At 39.1% G+C, this 20,599-nt stretch overlaps 1 protein-coding gene across 6 annotated transcripts in view; it reads right to left on the bottom strand.

Moving 5' to 3' along the window:
* The window catches only part of LOC147146034 (uncharacterized), an 85,857-nt gene that overhangs the window by 52,490 nt on the left and 12,768 nt on the right, over positions 1–20,599 (bottom strand). Inside the window, exon 1 of one of the 6 annotated variants that reach the window (XM_086033903.1) lies at positions 6,935–6,978. The exons of 4 other annotated variants lie outside the window; for them this stretch is intronic. In XM_086033903.1, the coding sequence (XP_085890029.1) occupies positions 6,935–6,958 (24 nt within the window). In that variant the 5' untranslated portion in view covers positions 6,959–6,978. Of the gene's footprint in view, positions 1–6,934; positions 6,979–13,961; positions 14,034–20,599 lie in introns of those variants that run through there. One more of the 6 variants, XR_015087195.1, reaches the window with a different exon arrangement.

Below are 20,599 nucleotides of genomic sequence, written 5' to 3'. Positions count from 1 at the left end.
AAAACACTAAAATACATCATTGATTGACACAAAAATTGCTGCCACAACAAATACTAAAAGTAATTGTTTATCAAGTCATGTAATGAAAACAAATTAAGATGGTCAATAAATATGACAATGTATGCAAAATAATATTCAGCTATATGTCTCAGCCTTGTTGGTTTTTTTTGTGGTAAACAGTTCTTATTGTGGCGGGTGGGGTGGTCTTTTTTTGTTGACAACAAATAAATTATTGACACCAAAATAAATACAAATGAATAAATTAACAAATAAAACCCCTATATGGTGGTCTTTATAGTGCAAATAAATACATAGTACCTGTACAAGAACCAGAACTCCATTCCAAAACCTATTTTATTAGATTTTTTATATCGATATAATATCCAGTAATTTTAATTTCAATATTGTATCGTCATTTGAACAACTGAATAATCATACACTATGCCACGGCCTACTCGCCAAATAAAACTGAGATTTTCTTTTTCAGAGCTAAAAGCAGGGCCCAAAATAAAACCCAACACTTGGCCGTCCAGCGGGACGCGTGGGCAAACCCGCATGTCATTCTCCTTTAAGTCATGTTCCGCCATGAGGCTGCGTTGAAAGCCCCCCTGCCGCCTCCCTACCGTCCCATGTGCAACATACAGTATAGCTTCCTTCCTTAATTAACACTCACTCTGTGGTGTAGCGTTGCAATACCGAATGAATATTTCAGGCCCCCCGCGCCGCCACCATTTTGAATAGGCCTTTAATCGAGACATTCCTGGCGACCGCTCGGGCATGAAAAATGCACCAGCCACTTAAAAGCAATGGCCAGTCACAAGGAGACATTTCGAGACCCCCTCAAGACCCACTGTCACTCAGCCCCAGATGATGAGAGAGTGCATTTTCATCACACACATCGAGCTGGCGAGATTAGCCTAAAATGGTTTGATGGTGAAACATTAGTTCCCTTTAAATCTCGCGCCCACCCAGCATTTTTCAAAACGGAGCGCAGGGTTAATAATTCAAGTCGGGCACATTCGCCTCTGAAGCCGTATTAATCGTTGCGGCGACCCGACGCTCCTTTTGACGTATTTCAACTGTTATCTTGAGGACGAGCTCATTACGCCCAGATAAGAGACAAGGCGGCGAATGTGAGCGGGGTCTTAATGGAGAAGTGTAAAAAAATAATTAGCCTGAACACCCAAATTGATTTAAAATTAAAGACAAAATATTCAGTAGCGGGCGGCACGGTGGTCAACTGGTTAGCACGTCCGCCACACAGTTCAGAGGTCTTGGGTTCGATCCGGCTCCGGCCTCCCTGTGTGGAGTTTGCATGTTTTCCCTGTGCCTGCGTGTGTTTTCGCCGGGTACTCCGGTTTCCTCCAACATTCCAAAAACATGCATGGTAAGTTGATTGGACACTCTAAATTGCCACTAGGTGTGATTGTGAGTGCGGATGTTTGATTGTCTCTGTGTGCCCTGCGATTGGCTGGCAACCAATTCAGGGTGTCCCCCGCCTACTGCCCAAAGACAGCTGGGATAGGCTCCGGCACGCCCCGCGACCCTTGTGAGGATAAGCGGTATCGATAATGGATGGATGGATATTCAGTAGCAGAAAACTTTATTTATCCCCATGGATCAAATTAATAGCATTTTTGTGACAAAATATAGTCGAAACTGGGATTTTATTTTATTTTTTTTTCAAATTTGAAAACAATTTTCCCCACTAGTAATAACTGAAAGTGAATGAATCCATAAGGCTTTGGGGAAGTTAAGGTTGCAATTTAACCAATACATTAGCAATAGTTTAGCAATAAGTAGCAATCATAGCTAGCCAGCCGAGGGGTTAGTGCTAATGCTAGCGGCTAATAGATGTGTATCTTTTTTTTTTCTTTAAAGGACCTAATTAATGAGTGGACAACATAAAATGCTTTATTTTTCCACCCACCAAAAAGAAACCTAACAAATTAAAAAATAAATAAAATAAGATGAAATGGTAAGTAAAGTTTTAAGAACTTAAACTTTTTAATAACTTTGTAAAAATAAGAATTTGTTCATTGGTTGTATCAACTGCCTTTGATAATAAGTAGCAAATAGCAGCTAGCCAGTTGGCGGCTTGTGCTAGCAGCTAATGTTAGCGGTCCACCGGATTCCCTGGACTTTACTGGCTAGCTCTTTGGCCTCAAAATTTGCTTAGGAAATATTTAGAAGTCGACAGTGACAATCTGGAAAAGTCTTAATCTGTTTTAACAGTGGCTTTCTTTTATTACATCGAATGCGAAAAGTTTGTTTTTAACCTCTTGCTCACTCACGTTCTTTTTCATAGCAAGTCAATGTTTCTCACTCTCTACTCAGACCTCCTAATACGTGTTTGACTTGCTGTCAGCTTTAATATTTAAGCGTTTGGCGCATGAAGGCCTCACCGCATGCTTTAATAATGTCACGTTGCTGTAAACGTAGCCGTATGTAGCGACACCTAGTCCTCATCATTCCGGACTCTTTACATCGCCTCTCATCAAAGACATGTTACAGTATATAAAGATATTTTATAAATTACTTACTTTGCGCTGCAGTGACAGAAAGGTTGGTGAGGTGAAAGGTCAAAGGGAGTTAATTTTGCAAGACTAATGAGGATTTCATAAATGTCAGGAGAAAGTTTCATTTTTATGAAGTGGCACTTTGGGGACTGTTGAGTTCAACATCATTGATAGTGAGCCCATAGCCTCTATTGATTTATAGTGTGTCAAAGTTTTGTTTTAGATGTTTCGACTTTATGGTGTGATCATATTTTTTTTTCTTCATCAAAGTGCTGTAATGTTAGAATGATGTACATCGAACCCTTGCTAATCACAGTTTGCTATTTCCATTTTTTTTCCGGCTGAACCTTTCCCAGTTATTTGCATTATTGACATTTTCTTTCTTTCTAAAACACTTACAAATGCCACAAGATGGCACCAAATTTCTGTCTGAAGAGGAAAGTGTCAAATTATGTTGAAGTGATACAGCTCCACTGAGAGACTAACATATTTGTATGTCAGGGAGGAACTGAGTTTAGCCTGGGTTGTTAGAGGAAGTTACAAAGAGTATCTGCTGCATGTCCATGTACATTCTTCGATACCAAATCATCTCTAGGCCATTTATTTTTAAGCACATCTTTAATATACAGTGGTGGCTTGATTTAAAAGTGTACTTGGTTCCGTCAACATGTTTGTAATCGAAAACAAAGAAACAAAAACAAAAATTGATTGAAGTGAGTAGAAATGAAATTATTTCGTACCAGGCCCACATCATGCTACTTCCTGTGTACGCACCTTGGCCACCACGGGCAGTATAATACAGACATTCAGATACACACACACTTATTTTCTTTTTTTTTCCCCAATGCATTTCAGTGGGCGTCAATTATACGTGGCTTTTTGCTATTCGCTGGCTGGCCCGTGCCCTATCCGACTGTATATGCAGCAATATTTGTAATTTTCACAGAGTATAAATAATACATGCCTGTGAGCATGGTTTTATTGTTTGTCGACATGTGCGGCTTGTTTAAAGTGAACACAGCGACATCGATGCTAGCCGTTAGCCCATCTGTGGCATTTTGCATTGCACGCTGTCAACAGCTAACTGTCCTTTACACCCAGGAAGTGATAAAAAAGAGGCAATAAAGCAAACATTGTTGTTGAAATATAAATAAAGGAGAGAAACCTTGCACATCCCTTAATGAGCGGAGCCTGCCCTGCATTAAGGCCTCCCCCAAAGGTCCGCAACACACGTTCCCCTTTTGTTTCTAATGGACTAGTCGAGTGCGACGACAACAACAAACGGCGATGAGAGTGATAAGATGTGGAGAAGTAAAAGTGATGGGGGGGTGGAGAAGTCGGTGGCTGAGACAACAACTGACATCTCAGGGAATTTCACGGCGCCGGCTAATCCAATGTGATCGGCGGAAGATTTTAATATTTAAATAGGCCAGCAGAGGCACCAGAAGTTGCTAATTAAATTATAACTCATGCTTGAAAAGCAAAAGTGCATGTGTTGTGGGAGCCTGAATTATTTACGCCGCCCTATATCTAGTCTTTCTGTTAACCTGCAGACAAATGGCACTTGCGAGGGGGCTTTTTAGATCTCTCGCTTCCTCTATCTGTGTATAGGGTGTGTGTGTGTGTGTGTGTGTGTGGGGGTGGGGGGTTCTTCCACTGTCAGAAACAAGAGCAAGGCAGCCTTGTTAAAGCGGGGCTCAAACATCAGGGCCCAAATTCAAACGGACTAGCCCCACGACTGAACAAGCTAGGAATTAATGCTGTGTACTTAATTGATTCATTATTGAGCAACAGTGTAAGGGATTAGTGCTCAAATGCACAATCTCAGGAATGTCACTTACAAATGACAAACAAGATGAAAACAAAAGAAAGACAAGGCAAGTGGTGGGTATTTTGAAATTTATCTTCAGTTTTTTTTAATGAATAAATGTTTAGATATTTATGTAAAAAAAAAAACTTGTACTGTACATGAAGTGCATGTTTTTGATTTAAAATTCATTTAAAAAGATAGAAAAAAAAAAAAAAAAATATATATATATATATATATATATATATATATATATATATATATATATATATATATATATATGTAGAAAAGGTTGCTGATTATGACAATTCATTAAAATATGTCAACAATTCTGCAATCAATATGACAATATTTGGTTGGCTGATTCTTTATTAATAAGTATATTGGCATGGTGGAAAAAGATGACAATCAGTGGAGTGGCTAAAAAAATTACAAGAAATGATTTGATGTTTTTGAAATGTTTCATTCATTAATATAAGATGTGTACTTCAAACTTTTTCCTTTCAAAAAATGCAAATTATACAGGAAAAAAAATGCTCACTAATTTTGATGCTCCTGTTGGATAATGTGTTTCTACATTAATATAAAGTTGAATATGTCAATAAAAGAATGTCGGTTGTTTAATTACAATAATACCAAAATGTGCTATTTTATTATTTATTTGGTTATGAAAGATAAAGCCTAACTGACAGATATTTTGATTGATTGATTTCTTTTTTTTTTGAGCACGCCAGCACAAGCATCTCATTTTTTCAGGAAAAAAAACAAACAAAAGAATAAATATTTTAAATATTTCTTAAATTTTAAATTAATTTGTATATTTGAATTAAGTTGAATGCCAAAGATATTTTTTGGTTTTATTACTATTGCTGTCATGGAAAAATGCCCAAGTTGTGGATATTTTTATTTCATGTTTGTATTATTTCCATCAATATTTTCATATGTATATATTTAAATAAAATCCAATTTTGTATGATTTAATGATTTGGTTACTGTATTATTTAATTGCTACATTTTCTGATGAAAAAAGGCCAAAGTGGTTATAAATAATTTTAAACTTTTCTTTCATTTTCAAAAGATAGTTTGTATTACTATTTTGTAATAATTCAAAATGTGTTTATTGTATGGAAAGAAATTGTCACTGATTGGCAAAATCAATGCACTCAGTCGGTATTAATCTCTCACATGGGTTTCTGTTACAGTCCGGCATCCTTCTTGTCATTGGCTGTTTTGTCAGTGACTGTTGCGTCATTGGACGAAAATATATGACAATAACTAATAGCACTGTTGATTTGATATTACAGTAATTTAGGTTAAAAACTCAAATGACAGTAACTAGTAATATGTACTGTATATACATTTTGAAAGTAGCCTAACATAAAGCCTAGCCAACATTATTACGCTATGAAAAAGATGACTCGTGTGCGTGTTAATGAGCTGCCAGATAAACTGCGTTCCAGCCCACTACATCATCCTCCTTACCTGATTATTAAGTCTCCAAAAAGTATCAGAAAAAAGTTTATTAATTAATATGCCCTTGAAGGATGTATGAGACGCTCACAATATCTACGAGAAGCGTGAAATATTAAGCGCGACCGGCATTCATATTAATGGCAAAATTACACATACGTCGGAGGGATTCAATTAGAAGCGGGAGCCGGCATTGATGGTGTGTTCGTGTCAAGCATATAAATGTACTTATGGCTCCGGGTTACAAGATTTTCATTCATTATTTGATATATATTTATATATTTTGTCCTCGGCCAGGTATGCTCGCTTTGGGCTACTCGGCCCCGGCGGCGTTATTCCTACAAAAAAAAAAAAAAAGGAATTACATTTTTGATGGGAAGTAATTAGACGGACTCTGAAATTCCTCCAGACTGTTGCGTCTTCCTGCGCCTATCACTTATTGAGGGGTACTGGCTGTTCTTCCCTGGCCGCCAGTGTGCTATGCAACAGTAGTAAATAGAGGCAGAAAAAGTTTGCTCTTCCTTATTAACAGTCGCCTGAACGAATGAGGCACGTCTTACTTAAAAGGTTTCAAATTTCCCAAAAGTCACTCAAAAACCTGACCCGGAAAGTTAAAAAAAAAAGCAGATCCCCTGATCCCAGTTTCCCCATTTGACAAGACATTCGGTGGACATCTACGGTAACCCTAACCTTAACCCTGATCCTATCTATAACAGGAGGCATGAAAAAGTCTCAATAACCCAGGTCAGAAACTGAACAAGAAGTCGGCCATTTTGGTTTGAAGCAGGCCAGTCGGGCCGTATTATTATTTTGTTTTAAAAAGGAACCTGGCAATGTAGAAACACAGTAGGAACGAAAGGTATTCAGACCCCTTGAAATTTTTCACTGTGTCATTTGAGCCATTTGCCTAAATCAAAAAACGTTCATTTTATTTCGCTTTAATGTACAATCAGCACTCCATTTTGACTGAAAAAAAATCTGAAATGTGGAATGTTTCGCAAATTTATTAAAGAAAAACTGAAATATCATATGGTCATAAGTATTCAGACCCTGTGCTCTATATTGAATAGAAGCCCCCTTTTGCGCTAGTACAGCCATGAGTCTCGGCCACGAGAATGATGCAACAAGTTTTTCACACCTGGATTTGGGGAACCTCTGCCATTCTTCCTTGCAGACCCTCTCCAGTTCTGTCAGGTTGGATGGTGAAAGTTGGTGTACAGCCATTTTCAGGTCTCTCCAGAGATGCTCAATTGGATTTAGGTCAGGGCTCTGGCCGGTTCTGAAGCCACGCCTTTTTTATTTTTGCTGTGTGCTTCAGGTCATTGTCCAGCTGAAAGGTGAACCTTGGGCCCAGTCTCAGGTCCTGAGCACCCTGGAAGAGGTTATCCTCCAGGATATCTCTGTACTTGGCTGCATTCATCTTTCCTTCAATTTCAACCAGTCGTCCTGTCCCTGCAGCTGAAAAACACCCCCACAACACGACGCTCCCACCACCACGTTTCACTGCAGGGGTTGTATTGGGCAGGTGATGAGCAGTGCCTGGGTGTCTCCACACATACTGCTTAGAATTAACAGCATAAAGTTCAATCTTGGTCTCATTAGACCAGAGAATCATATTTCTCACAGACTAGGAGTCCTTCATTTGTTTTTTGGCAAACTCTATGCGGGCGAGGCTTCCGTTGGGCCACTCTGCCATAAATCCCCGACCGGTGGAGGGCTGCAGTGATAGTTGACTTTGTGTAACTTTGTCTGGAGCTCAGCCACAGCGATCTTTGGGTTCTTCTTTACCTCTCTCACAAAGGCTCTTCTCCCACGATTGCTCAGTTTGGTTCGCCGGACAGGTCGAGGAAGAGTTGTGGTCTTCCCAAACGTCTTCCATTTGAGGATTATGGAGGCCACTGTGCTCTTAGGAACCTTGAGTGCAGCATAAATTCTTTCGACTTTTGATTCTTTCCTTCGACCTCATGATTCTAATTTGCTCTGACATTCACTGTGAGCTGTAAGGTCTTATATAGACAGGTGCGTGCCTTTCCTAATCAAGTCCAATCACCTTAATTCAATACAGCTGGACTCCAATATAGGAGTAGAACCATTTTAAGGAGGATCAGAGGAAATGGCTGGCATGTGAGTTATATATGGTTGCTGCAAAGGGTCTGAATACTTATGACAATATTTCCATTTTTTCTTTTTTAATACATTTGCAAAAATGTCTACATTTCAGATTTTTTTCTGTCAAGATGAGGTGCTGAGTGTACACTAATGAGAAATAAAATGAACTTTTTTGATTTTGGTAAATGGCTGCAATGACACAGAAAGTGAAACATTTCAAGGATATGCCCCCGGTTTTACGGACGGAGCCAAAACTGGGTGGCTGTCTACAATAAAAGGATGCACCAAACAATCTCAAAGACCCATTCTGGAAATTGAACAGAAAGTTGTCCATCTTGATTTGAATGACATTTTTGGGACGGAAAATTCCAATAAAAAGTGGTTTAGAAGGTTAGAAAAGAAATAATGACAGGAAACAAAAAAAAAAATTCTCAATGATTATCCCTGAACTGAAACAGAAAGTCAGCCATTTTATCTTGGAGCAGCCATTTGGGGTGAAAACTCCACAGCCCGTACTTTGAAGAACTCCAATTCAAATTTGACCAAATGAGCACCAATTGGAAGTAGGCATCCGGGACAGACGGGCAAAGCTACACTGTGAAGCTTTTTCTGCTCATGCCATTTAGCATGCTATTAAAAATAGCTGATCTTTTTGAGTATTAGACATGAAAAAAGCCAGTGCGAGGGCACGTCCGTCCTTACGTATAATTTGACAATTTTGCCGTAGGAACAGTGCTGACTTTTAAATTATAATTGGTAGAATATGGCTAACGAGAATTCAATACTGAAAGAATAATTTCTGTTAACAGAGCAAGAGCCCTGTTGATTTTTAATTGCCTCCATCAGATAACTGTTCATCAATTGAGCCAAGAACTGTATTTATTTTAGAGAAGAGCTGATCCATTTGGCTGAGCTCAGTTGTGATTTTTGTTTCGTTTTTTATTTTCAAAAAGTTAGAAGAAACATTTTGAAAGTTAGAATTTTGAATTACATCTTGCCAAAGATAGAAAATGGAGCTACGTTCAACTTTCAAAACTTCATGTAACTATGCAAGTGATCTCTGTGTATGGACAATATGTTGCTCAAGAGGGAGGGAGCAAAGGGGAAAGAACAAGTCTCTGTTTCAAATTGTCAGAGATTTTTTTTTCTCCATTTAATTTTGGCCTAAGATGGCCAAGGTACCCTGGGTCAAACACGTATTTTTCAATTCAAGACTCTCCAGCCCCACACGGACTTGTTAGCTGAGATCAAAAACCTGTTGTGTTACTGCACCTTTTCTATTTATCCAATTTTGAGGGATCATTTTTGTTAGTCAGAGCAACGGGTCTCTCCGTTTTGAGTGATATCTGGATCAAGAGATGGCAGACTTAAACTTGGGGATGTTTATTTGAAAACTTTTGAAAAGACGGGAACAAAGGGCATTGGTTCTGTTGTGGTGTCTGCGCAGCCTTTAGCCCGTCTTTTCAAATATACTGCCCCCTCCCTCCACATTGGCCCCGGGGCGTATCCCTCAGCCTCTGGCGCGACAGAAACAAATAAATGTAATAAAATAATCGCCTTTAAATTTGTAATTGTGATCATAAAGAAACACTTCTCAAGAAGCTCGCGATGGGCTTGATTAAAGAATGCGCGCTACTTCAGTGACAAGTCGGCATGATTAATTGATGGCAAACAGTGGAATTTGTGCGTGTTGCTTTGAATAATGTTCAAAAACTGGCGGCCTGTAATAAAAGTGCGGCAAGAAATTCCAGCTCATTAACATTTCATGGCCAAATTCTCTTTCATATGAAAGAGCCAATATAAACTGTCACAATCCATCAGGTGTCCAGAGAAAGTGAGATGACACGCTGAAAGGATGGGGAATATGTCAACTGTGGCGCTCATGCTGCCTCTTTCAGGTTGTCACTTTGCCCGTGTTTGCCTTTAAGCTGATGCTGTTAGGAAATGTGGCAGCTTTCAAACACTTGTGTGGTGGTGGTGGGGCGGAGGAAAAAAAAGGAAAATGTGGTTTTGCCATCACAGAACCTTTGGCTGACAGGAGCCTCGGGAGGCTGAGGGGAGGCGTACAAAGCCGACGAGTGGCGGAGGAAGACATCGCTTGTGATTTATTATCCCTCAACTGCTCCTACAGATGCATGTTAACATTTGTGTCTGCCCCTCCGTTGGAAAATCTGTGCCTGTCCCACACCGAGACAATCAGTCAACATCCGTACCAACCCGGCACCATCAACATATGCAGGTCGACCCAAAACTGGGAAGAGTCAGTGCCTACCCTGAAAATAAATCAGAAAAAAGAGAGACTTGCATTTGCCAAACTATATGTTGATAAGCCACAAAGCTTCTAGGGGAATGTACTACGGGCAGACGGGGAAAAAAATGGAACTTCATACCAAGGCAAATTAGCTCACAGCTCATGTGTTCAAAGATGCAAAAATGAAGCATATCAAGAAAAGAACACGCTTCTTACTGAGAAACATGAAGGAGGCTCTGTTATGTTCTGGAGCTGTTTTGCTACAGGTTACACAGGTTGTCTTGTATCTGTGCCAATCATCAGAAACCTTGTTCTTGGCCCTAGGTCATGGGTCTTGCAACAGGATAATGACCCAAAATAGCTAAAAACACTCAAGAATTGTTAATCCATTAAGGACTAAAGCGCCTGTCTCAACAGCTCCTCAAAACCTAAGGTCGCCTTTGGAATTACCCTTGAAAACCTGAAGATTTCCCAGAAATTCAACACTTACAAAATGTATCAGCCCCTGTAGCAGACAGAAACATAATTCCAAAAGAATTAAAGAGCTTAGACATGTGGCTTTCACACAGGCAGAATTTATTATTATTTACTGTTTCAATCGATGATGTAAAAATAATGTGTCAGTGCAAGAGAAGCACCATTTCAATTAAAAAAATAAAAGAGTGGTAATTACCATCCTCTATTCTGTTACAAAGACATCGATATCATCATTGTTTACAAACCATATCATATTACGTTGGACTGGTTCCACTGGTCGTGCGCGTCGTCTATATAGGACAGCCGTTACTTATCAGAGCTCCGGGCAATCGACGGCATCCGCCATTAGCCTACCTACGGCTTGAAAAAATTCCACGACACAGGTAGAATGACGCAACAGCGCTCCCGGCTCTAGTGGTAGGAACGCGGTAATGCCCTCCCGTCCTTAATGGGTTAAGCACAAAACATTGGACTATTCTGAAGTGGCTGGGGAGAGTCGGTGGCTGACCTGCACCCTTGAGCATCCTTGTCAACATCTAGGCCTCCCTGTATCTTTGACGATACCTTGCAACGTCCACACCGTAGATAATTATTATCAAGATCCGCGACTGTCCCGTACCTTCGAAGTCAGTGCCAACATTCAGGTATACCCCACTTGGAATATCCATGCCTTTCCTGCACCTTCGACAACCCATACCGACATCGTGCCTACCCCACACCAATGACCATCCGTGCCAACATCCAGCCCTACACCCCAGCATGAGGAATCTGCGTCTACCTTCCAGCTGTTTGCATCTTGGACAAGCCGCACCCTACCCTGCCCCTTTGTCAAACCAGGCCAACATCCAGGCCTATTGTGCATCTTTCGGGGGCCCTTTTTGCACCTTAGACGAACTGTGTCAACCTCAGACCTTTGAAAATATGTGCCTATATCAATGTCTACTGTGAACTTTGGACAAATCATGCCAACGTCCATCACCGCACCTTCGTCAATCCAGGTATACCCGGTGACTTTGGTAATATGTGCTAGCATCTGTCTCTGCTGTCCCTAAGGCAAGTCATGGATCAGTGCTAATATAAAAACATATGCAGTAAATGATGAGGCAATTTAGTAAAGTTCTGTGCATTTTAACTGGCTACAACTTTTTAACATTGCAGGTGCCGTCTATCCTGACAGACTTATTGATTCATGCTTTCATTTTCAGCAGTGTCATAGTAGGCCTGCAAATCAAAAACAATATCTTCAGCATGAATTACATATTGATTATTTAGTGAATATAATGAACTTTCATCACAAAAACTTCACAGCGCACTTGTCAAGAGCCCCTGAGCACACAATGTCACATTTTGCAAACTTTAGAGGAATACGCGATTACGTGATCAATGATACAATCACGTGGCCGTTATTATTTGACGAGAGAGCTCAGTCAGCGCAGAGAGTCCGTAGCTATACAAGAAGGTTCCATTACAACAGTGTACGCCCTAATGGCAGCGCACCAGTCTCTAATGGCACTTGGACGGAGTGGAAAGGAGAAAATCAGTCGATATAATCCAATCTTAGAAATGCTGACCCCTGAGTGCCGAAAAATAGGTGGTCTGTCATTTTCTACTGTTGTCACCTGTTCAGGGTTCACGGGAGGCAGTTGGAGTCTATTCCAGTGGACCTTTGGCGAGAGAACAAGGTACACCCTGGACTGGTCACCAGTCAGTCACAGGACATATTCAGAGAAACGCTCACATCCATCAGTCCAGCCGTCCATTTTTTATATCCCTTTTCCAAACCAGCTTTGACCATGTGGAAGGCGAGTGCGCAAACCGGCAGGCGATACTCCAATCCGACTAACTAAATCGGTTTCACACTAAACCGTCACACAGAGAAAGACATCACAAGTTAAACACATTACTAATATTTTTGTCATATACAGTCTATTAGAATGTATTCTAATTACCTTAACAAGAGTAGTGATGAGCTCGTCTGAGTGATCAACACAACAAGTCAGCATGATAGCAAGCTATCAAGTAACATTTGAGAAACTAATCTTTAAAATGTCAGAATTACGTTGCCATGTAAAGCTTGAAATGAATAAATAGAAATTCCAGCAGACAGCAACTTAGCCGTGCTTGACTCAACCAGGAAGTTGACGTGTCAATGTGAAACAAAATGCTTGAGAGAGAGCACAGACGTGCAGTAGGTATGTAGACATCGACTTAAACATAAACATCGATGGAGACCAGGCTGCGACAGTTGGCTGTTTCTTCTGCGATCTCGGGTGCAGGAATGTTGCGCCCTACCTTGGCCTTATCTATTGCATTTAAGAGGAGCTATTGCGCATGACAAACTTCTAACGATAGTGAGTGGGTATAAATTTCTGCACCCCAGCCCGGAAATGCGTCATGAAATTAGGCAACAGAGATGAAACAACTTCACTCATCATTACTTAGTATTCAAAATATTTTTATGTATTTTCCTATCTTCAAAGAAAGTCAAGTGGTGACCACCACAGTGCCCTAGTGTCTTCAATTGATCAACCACCGCTGTCCTAAATAAGAATAATTTTATTAGAACATGGAGGTGTGTGCAGAGCCTCCAAGGACCATCACTAAGCCACCGCCAAAGCGGTTTTGCCGGCGGACATCGACAGCCTCTCCCAGCTGTCAGAAAATAGGGTGGCAATGCCGAGTCAACCAGTTGTGGTCTTTTCTGGCTCCGAAGTGCGCACTTGTGGATGTCAAGTTGCAATACCGCCCTCATGGAGTCCGTTTCTGAGCGATTTGGCAGAATTTATAGAGCGCCTTTGTTGCTGATGTTCTGCCGCTAGGTTGTTGCCCCCCGACTACACCAACCCCCGCTCGGTCCCAAAGTTGTTGTAACCTTGTCACTAACATGCTGTGACCCATTGCCTCCATCACACCCCTCCAGCCATTACCTCTGTCGTGGTGCGGCCTCGGGGAATAGGCCGCATTAGTAGAGGGAAGAAGTGTGTAGGTGTGATATGGATGGTCCTCACTTTTAGAACAGTGAGGGCCAGTAAACCCACATGAGGGTGATTGGACAACATACAATGCAAACATTTGCTTTTTCTTTGGCTTTTCGTAGCCTGTTTCGGTTACTTTTGCATTCACCTCATAACAGTTGAGAGCGTTCTATTCTTTTCTTTTTTGGTTTGAATATTAACAGAGGTTACATTATCTTTAACTTTAAGTTAAAATGCGACTTCATAACATTACCTATCCCAGCTCATTATTCGCGAGAGGTGGAGTACTCCTAAAGAGTCTGAAGAGAGAACTAAATAAAGAACACTGAAACTTTACTTTTGAATGGTTTGAAGTCTGATGTCAATATCTGTCGCGATACCAGCTGTGGCATATTCAAAAGACAACAGTCGCCAGTTGGAGGAGCCTGAAAAGAGAAAAAAAAAAATCTTAAAATGTCAATGTGCATTATCTGAAACCCGAAAACAACACCAGGTTCCGTAATGTCAGCTGTATAAAGAAACGGTTATCAGTTTGAATAGCTCAAAAAGTCTAAAGATAAAAATAAACTGTCCACAATTTCAAAATCTGATATCGAAATATATCTAGACCAGTGAGATCATCAATATTGTAAGACAACAATGCTTCGCACAGCCCGAAGAGACAGAGAAAGAGAAATAAAGAACATTAAGGCTATAACTAATAATTCGTTTTATAAGTGATTATTTTAGTGATTCAACAATGAATATTGAAAAGCTGTGTGAAAAACACACAAATTATTACTGACAGTTACTGGTTTGGTCTGTAACATGTCAGAACACAGGAAAAAAAGGTTGAGTATTGTTTTCCAAAGTAAAAGCAGATGTTTGCTAAATTCTTATTTTGAAAAGACAGAAAGATAATCAGTCTGCTTTCATGGAGGACTACAGAAATTTAAGAATAATCACTGTTGAGAGGCTGTAATTCCAAGAATTTCGACAATTTCAAACCAAACAAGACCTCTAAACAATTAATTGATTATAAAAGTTAACTATGGATTAATTTGATAATCAATTAGTTGTTGTTTAATCAATTCATTAAAATATTAATTTCCAATACAGCGACCACGACTAAGCAAATTCCACGAGTAATTCATGGCCACCAAAAAAATGTTGTAATTGCCTATAGATGCCACAAGGTGGCGGTTAAACACATTTTTCCTATCAGATAAGGCTATGGCATGTCGAAATGAACCTGCTACTCTCACTTCAAGATAAGCAATATTTTTATATTAGACATGACTTCTTTTTGAACACAAAAACAGCAAATATGAATTGAGTTTTTCAGCAAATAACGGAGGATAGATCCCCCACCTCCAAAATTTGTGAATGCACAACCAGGAATATGCATTGGTTGACTCTATTTCAAAATCTGGTATTGATATATCATATATATGTTAGACAACAATGGTTGGAATGGTACGAAAGCCCGGAGGAAAAAATAAATATGCGGAATATTTCATTGGCTGCTACCATGCACACACACAGACAGAGAATTACACACTGATTAAGACTGACTCGCACCTCATCAAGCGTCTCCTCTCAGGAGACGAGACAGCCTCATTACGGCAGACAACAATGACACCGTGACTTTTGTGCTAATGGAGTAGCAAAAGTTGCGTTGCCGCCCCGGACCGAAAGCTCGCGCGAGCATGAAACCCGACGCGATGGTAATGCCTTGTGGGCAAGTATTATTCTGACTGTATATCATTAGCGGTAGTGCGTTTTCTAATTAGCGACAGGGCGGAATAATGAATACGGCTCCATTAATCAAAAGGTAATATATGTAAAAGTAGTGTTTCGTGGCCTCGGGGAGGAGAGTGAAAGGTAGGGGAGAAAGAAAGAGCGGGGGGGGGGGGGGAAGGGGGGCGGGAGATGTGAAAACAGCAATGGTGACGAGGACATTGCTTTTAATATTCATTTACACACATTCTTTTATTCTGTTTACGCTGCTCGCTCTTTGGGAGCTAAGTGGTAAAAATTTACAAGGCCTCATGCGCCTTCTCTTCGAATTGTGGCACAAATTCTTGCCTTAACGTGATCATTTATCAGTAGAAGGTTGCATTGTGTGTCAATTCCCATGCTTGGATGTCCCAGAAGGTCCTGAGTGGACCATGTGGTCTTCCCAGGTTTTTAATTATACACAGACTATTCATAAAATGAGGTCCCCGGTGATGTAATCATATTAATTAACAGCGTTGTGTTGCCTTGTGCCGCACACTGTGTCTTAATCATCAATAAAAAGCACTTAGCTCCACATTTTGGGAGTTCCTTTTTTTTCATTTCATGGACAAAGAATTTAAGATGAAAAAATAATTAAGTACATTTAATTCTTTTAATTATTTTGATAGGGTTTTTTTTATCAAAAGCATTTGTAGTTAATACATGATGACATTAATTTCAAAAATGAATTCCTAATTAAAATAAAAGTGATATTAAATAAATGAATTCATGGGTTGAATTCCTCCCTTACATTTTGCGTGGACTAAGTTTTGACATTCTGCTTCTTCTCATAATAATACTAATACTCTAATGATCATAATTATAATTAGAATGATGATCAAGACACGGAATATATATATATATAAATATATATTTTTAAACAAGTAATTTCACAAGAATAGTCATATTCTCAAAGTCCTGTTTTTCAAGAAACAAAAGAAGGGGAAAATAGTAAAGTTACATTTTATTCAACTTTGTGGAATATTATTATATTTAATAAATTAAATATGAAAAATTAATTGGTATTTATGATAAGTCATATTTTTTTAAGACTAAAGTCATATTTGTCTGAGCAGAAAGTTATATAGTAGTATATTTTGGATATTTGTATTTTGTTGTCAACCAAAGAAAACAAGATCATAGTTAAATTGTTTATATTTAAGTAATGTATAGTCTATGTTTAAAAATGTATAATATACTCAGTCCTACTTTGAGGAAAACATTTTTACTTTTTGCCCAAAAAATAGAAAAGTCTTTTTTTTTTTAAAGAACTGTTGTTGTACGACCTTTTGGTTGAAAAAAATATATTACTGCCTGATAAGTCACATTTTCTTAAGTAATATTGATGAAAACATATCAGAGTCAGATGTCAATATTCAACTAAATGAAGTGCATCCATCGTGTTCATAAAAATGTACTACGACCTCATCACCAAACAGAAAACATAGAACCCCAAAATCTGTTTCAAGCCATAAACAATTGAATTTGGTGAAATCAAAACGAGTGACTCTTTGCTTTTTCTCGATGAACAGGAGGCTTGACGATATCTGATACCAGGCTTTCCCGGCCTTGGAGGAAGCCTTTTTTCAAACATTTGCACCTTGCGGTCGAAAGTGAGCTGACTCGTCTCCTCGTGACAGTAGCGCCTTTTCACGGCATCCCCGGATATAAATAATCTGCAAATGCATTAATCCACAAAAGGACAGTCTTCACAAGATGGGGAGGAATAGAAAATGGGAGTCAATTCCTTTGAAATATGCATCCCTTTTTTTCACAGGAAAACACACTTGGGGAAGCACACAAGTCAACTTTGATTACCTCAACAAAGACTATATGGTTTGCTAGCCTCACCTGTCAAACACATAAACACCTCCAATGTGGCAATGTCACTCTATGCCACCACTCTGATAATGTCCTCTTGAAGAAATTGCATAAACAGCTTAGCGGTTGTTGCCCTTTGCCTTCCCGAACTAACTAACTAACTAACTAACTAACTAACTAACTAACTAACATCCACCTATGTGCCATATACATCAACAATGTTTTGTGGAAATTAATTTTATTTGTTTTAGCAGAATCCTACAAAAAAGTGATTTAATGCCACACATGGTCTTCTAACTGACTGACTAGCTAAATATATGAACTCAACCTACCATATCCTAGTCTAATGTATCATACCTAACTGTAACTTAGTATAAATTTATCCAACCTAGCCGAACAATGGTCATCCTACATTTTGTGAGTGTGTTTTATAGTTTTAGCGTAATCCTGTTAAATTAACTAAATTTAATTCATTTGACTAAGTAACTTTGGTTAACTACACATACATACCTACCTACCTACCTAACTAACCAACCATTGTTTTGTGACAATTTTATAGATTTGGCATAATCCAACTAACCAACACCACTGACTAACCATCCAAGTTTCATGAAAATTTGTTATATATTTTTTAACCTGATAAATTACCTTCTAGCTAACTAACTAACTAACTTCCTTTCTGTGGAAAAGGTTTTGTTGTTTAAGCGCATAATCCTACTAACTAAGTTAGACCTCCATCAACAAAGTTTTGCTATCTAACTTAACCTGATGAACGACCTTCTGCCTCACTAACTACCTAATTAACTAACTGGCCACCCATCAACAAAGTTTTGTGAAAAACAATTTCACAGATTTACCGTAATTCTGCTAACACGACCGACTAACAAACCAAATTCGGTGGAAATTCTGTAGTTTTGTTTTGGTGATCCTGTTAACTAACATAACCGGATGGATGATTGTCTTTACTAACTACTCTGAAAAAAATGGTGTGTTGAATTTTCTCCATTTTATTTTGTCAAGTGGCTGCACACAATAGAATCAGCTGGATTTCGATAATTTTTTAAAAGTAGATGTGTAGTCGACTTAAAAATGTATCTGGATCCAGAAGGTTTTATTTTATGCAACCACCTGACAAAATAAAATTGTGCAAATTCAACACAACATTTTTTTTTCAGTTTAATAACTAAACTAACTAACTAACTGACTGACTGACTATGTTTTGCGCATATGATTTTGGAACTAACTAATGACTGACGAGCAAAGTTTTATGAAAATAGTCATCGTAATAGTAAACCTGGGGTCCGTTTCACAAAGCAGGTGTAGTGAAAACTCAGAGTCTGCTAACCCTAGAATGAGTGAAACTCTTGAGTTTTCCGTTTCAAAAAGGGGGGTAACTTAAAACAGAGACAGAGGGGTTACTCTCGTCTAGCCAGTTTCAGAGAAAGAGGTAACTTAAGCTCTCGGCCAGTCACCACCAGTAACAGACTCTCTGAACCTAACCTGGTCGGGGAGGTTTATATCTGTGAACCTCGAGTTTCTCTCTGTCTCCGCCCTCTTTCAGAGCCACACACTCCATTTGATTTCCTCATCCATTCATTTCGCAGGCGAGTCAGTATACGAGAAGTGCATTAGGCACAGTATCACTTAAAAAAGTTTCTGTTGAATTTACTCAATTTTCTTCAAGTGGTTGCACGAAATATAATCATCTGTATTAAGATACTTAGAGACTATAAATCATGGGTGTCTAAACTTTTGTGATTGCAAAGGACTTGAAACTCTGCATATATTGACCCGAGCAGCAATGTTCTTCCACGCCCCTCCTTCATTTCCATGGTGACTCGTGAAATCGGGGCTCCATTCGTGCCGTCTTTTCACAGTTGGTGCATGCTCTTAACTCCGGGCGAAGATACTCCAAGCTGAGTAAACTGAATCAAATCAGCTGTCCTGGAACCGGAAACTCAGAAATTCCAATCTCAGAGTAGATCAACTCAGACTTCAGGATTAGACTCAGAGTTTGTTGAACCTGCTTTGTGAAACGGACCCCTGCTAACTAACTTAACCTGACAAAACCGCTTCTTCCTAAGTAATTAACTAAAAGGAGGAAGCAGTACAGAGAATGGATAGATGAAGTTTTGTGAATATTGTTTTTGTATTGTAGTTTCAGCATAATCCTGAAAAAGTTTGTTCCTCCGTCTGTTAGTTAGGCTTAGTGTTGGTTTTTTTTCTCCTCCAACACTGCTCTTTAGATTGCACAGGTGTACCTAATATTGTGTCCAGTGAGTGAAAAAAAACAAAAAACAAGGCAATTTATGCAAACCTGCTTGCTGGTTCAAATATATCAAAACAGACGAAAATCAAGGGTAAAGGAAGAATAAAAAGTGTGTCTTATTAGTCGTATTAGTCATTTTGTCTCCTGCTGGTGCCTGAAAGCTGCTTGTCTACTTGCTCATTCCATCTCATCAGTGGGCATTTACCTCCTAAGCAGGAAGGGGGGAACACATCAGTGCTATCAAAGTGATACTTTTGTCATGTTGCATTGGAACCCACCCCGCCCTCTCTAACTACCATGCACGCACTCACACACACACCTCTGATCATGCCATTGTTTGCTGATATGCCGAGTGAAAGACGACGATTTATGTTTTAAAGAGATGCTTCCAGCTAACCTGCTTCACACGCTACCTTCGTCTTCTTCTTTTTCTTCTTCTTCTTCCAAGCCGGCCAAGGGACACCCGACAATTCCAATTAGCGAGGACACTGCGAGCGACCAGTACCTTTGCTTACGCGTCCAAAATTAACAAAAGTGATGGACAATGCAAACAAATGGGCTTCCGTGTTGCTGCACATTCTTTCTTTCTCATGTTTTTTTAAATGCATGTAAACATCATTAGAATAACACTCATTAGGAAGCAAACATGCACCAAGGCAACAAAACTCTAAACGTGTCAAAGTGTAAAATCTTGATTGGGTGATTGAGTGTTCCACTCCATCCCTGTAGCTTGCAGTAATGAGTATTACATTCCCAAATGCGGCAATGTTTTTGTGAAAAAGTGTAAATAAACTTGATTTTTTTTTCTGATCGTGTGTCACTTTCCTCCAAGATTCTATGGCAATCACTTTTGTATTTTAAGATTAAAATGCAAACAAATAAAAAATAAATAAATAAAATAATCTGACTGGGACAAGAACAAGCTTCTTCCTAACTAGCAATGAAGTCTATCCTTTCATTCCCAAAAAACTTCTTAGTTAATTTGTTAGGTTGTACATTAATCAGTTATAGTTAGTTACATGTGAACTGATTAACTAACACAATGAACAAATAAAAAAAAAGACAAAATTAAAAATCATTAATTCAGTCAGTAAATCAGTCAGTGAGTGAGTCAGTTAGTTAGTTAACAGGATTATGCTAAAA

The sequence above is a fragment of the Filicampus tigris genome, chromosome 6 (genome assembly GCF_054856515.1).
Source record: "Filicampus tigris isolate MCC_2025a chromosome 6, RoL_Ftig_1.0, whole genome shotgun sequence".
Classification (NCBI taxonomy): domain Eukaryota; kingdom Metazoa; phylum Chordata; class Actinopteri; order Syngnathiformes; family Syngnathidae; genus Filicampus; species Filicampus tigris.
Note: the sequence above shows the minus strand (reverse complement) of the source record. Positions and strands in the feature narration are given on the sequence as shown.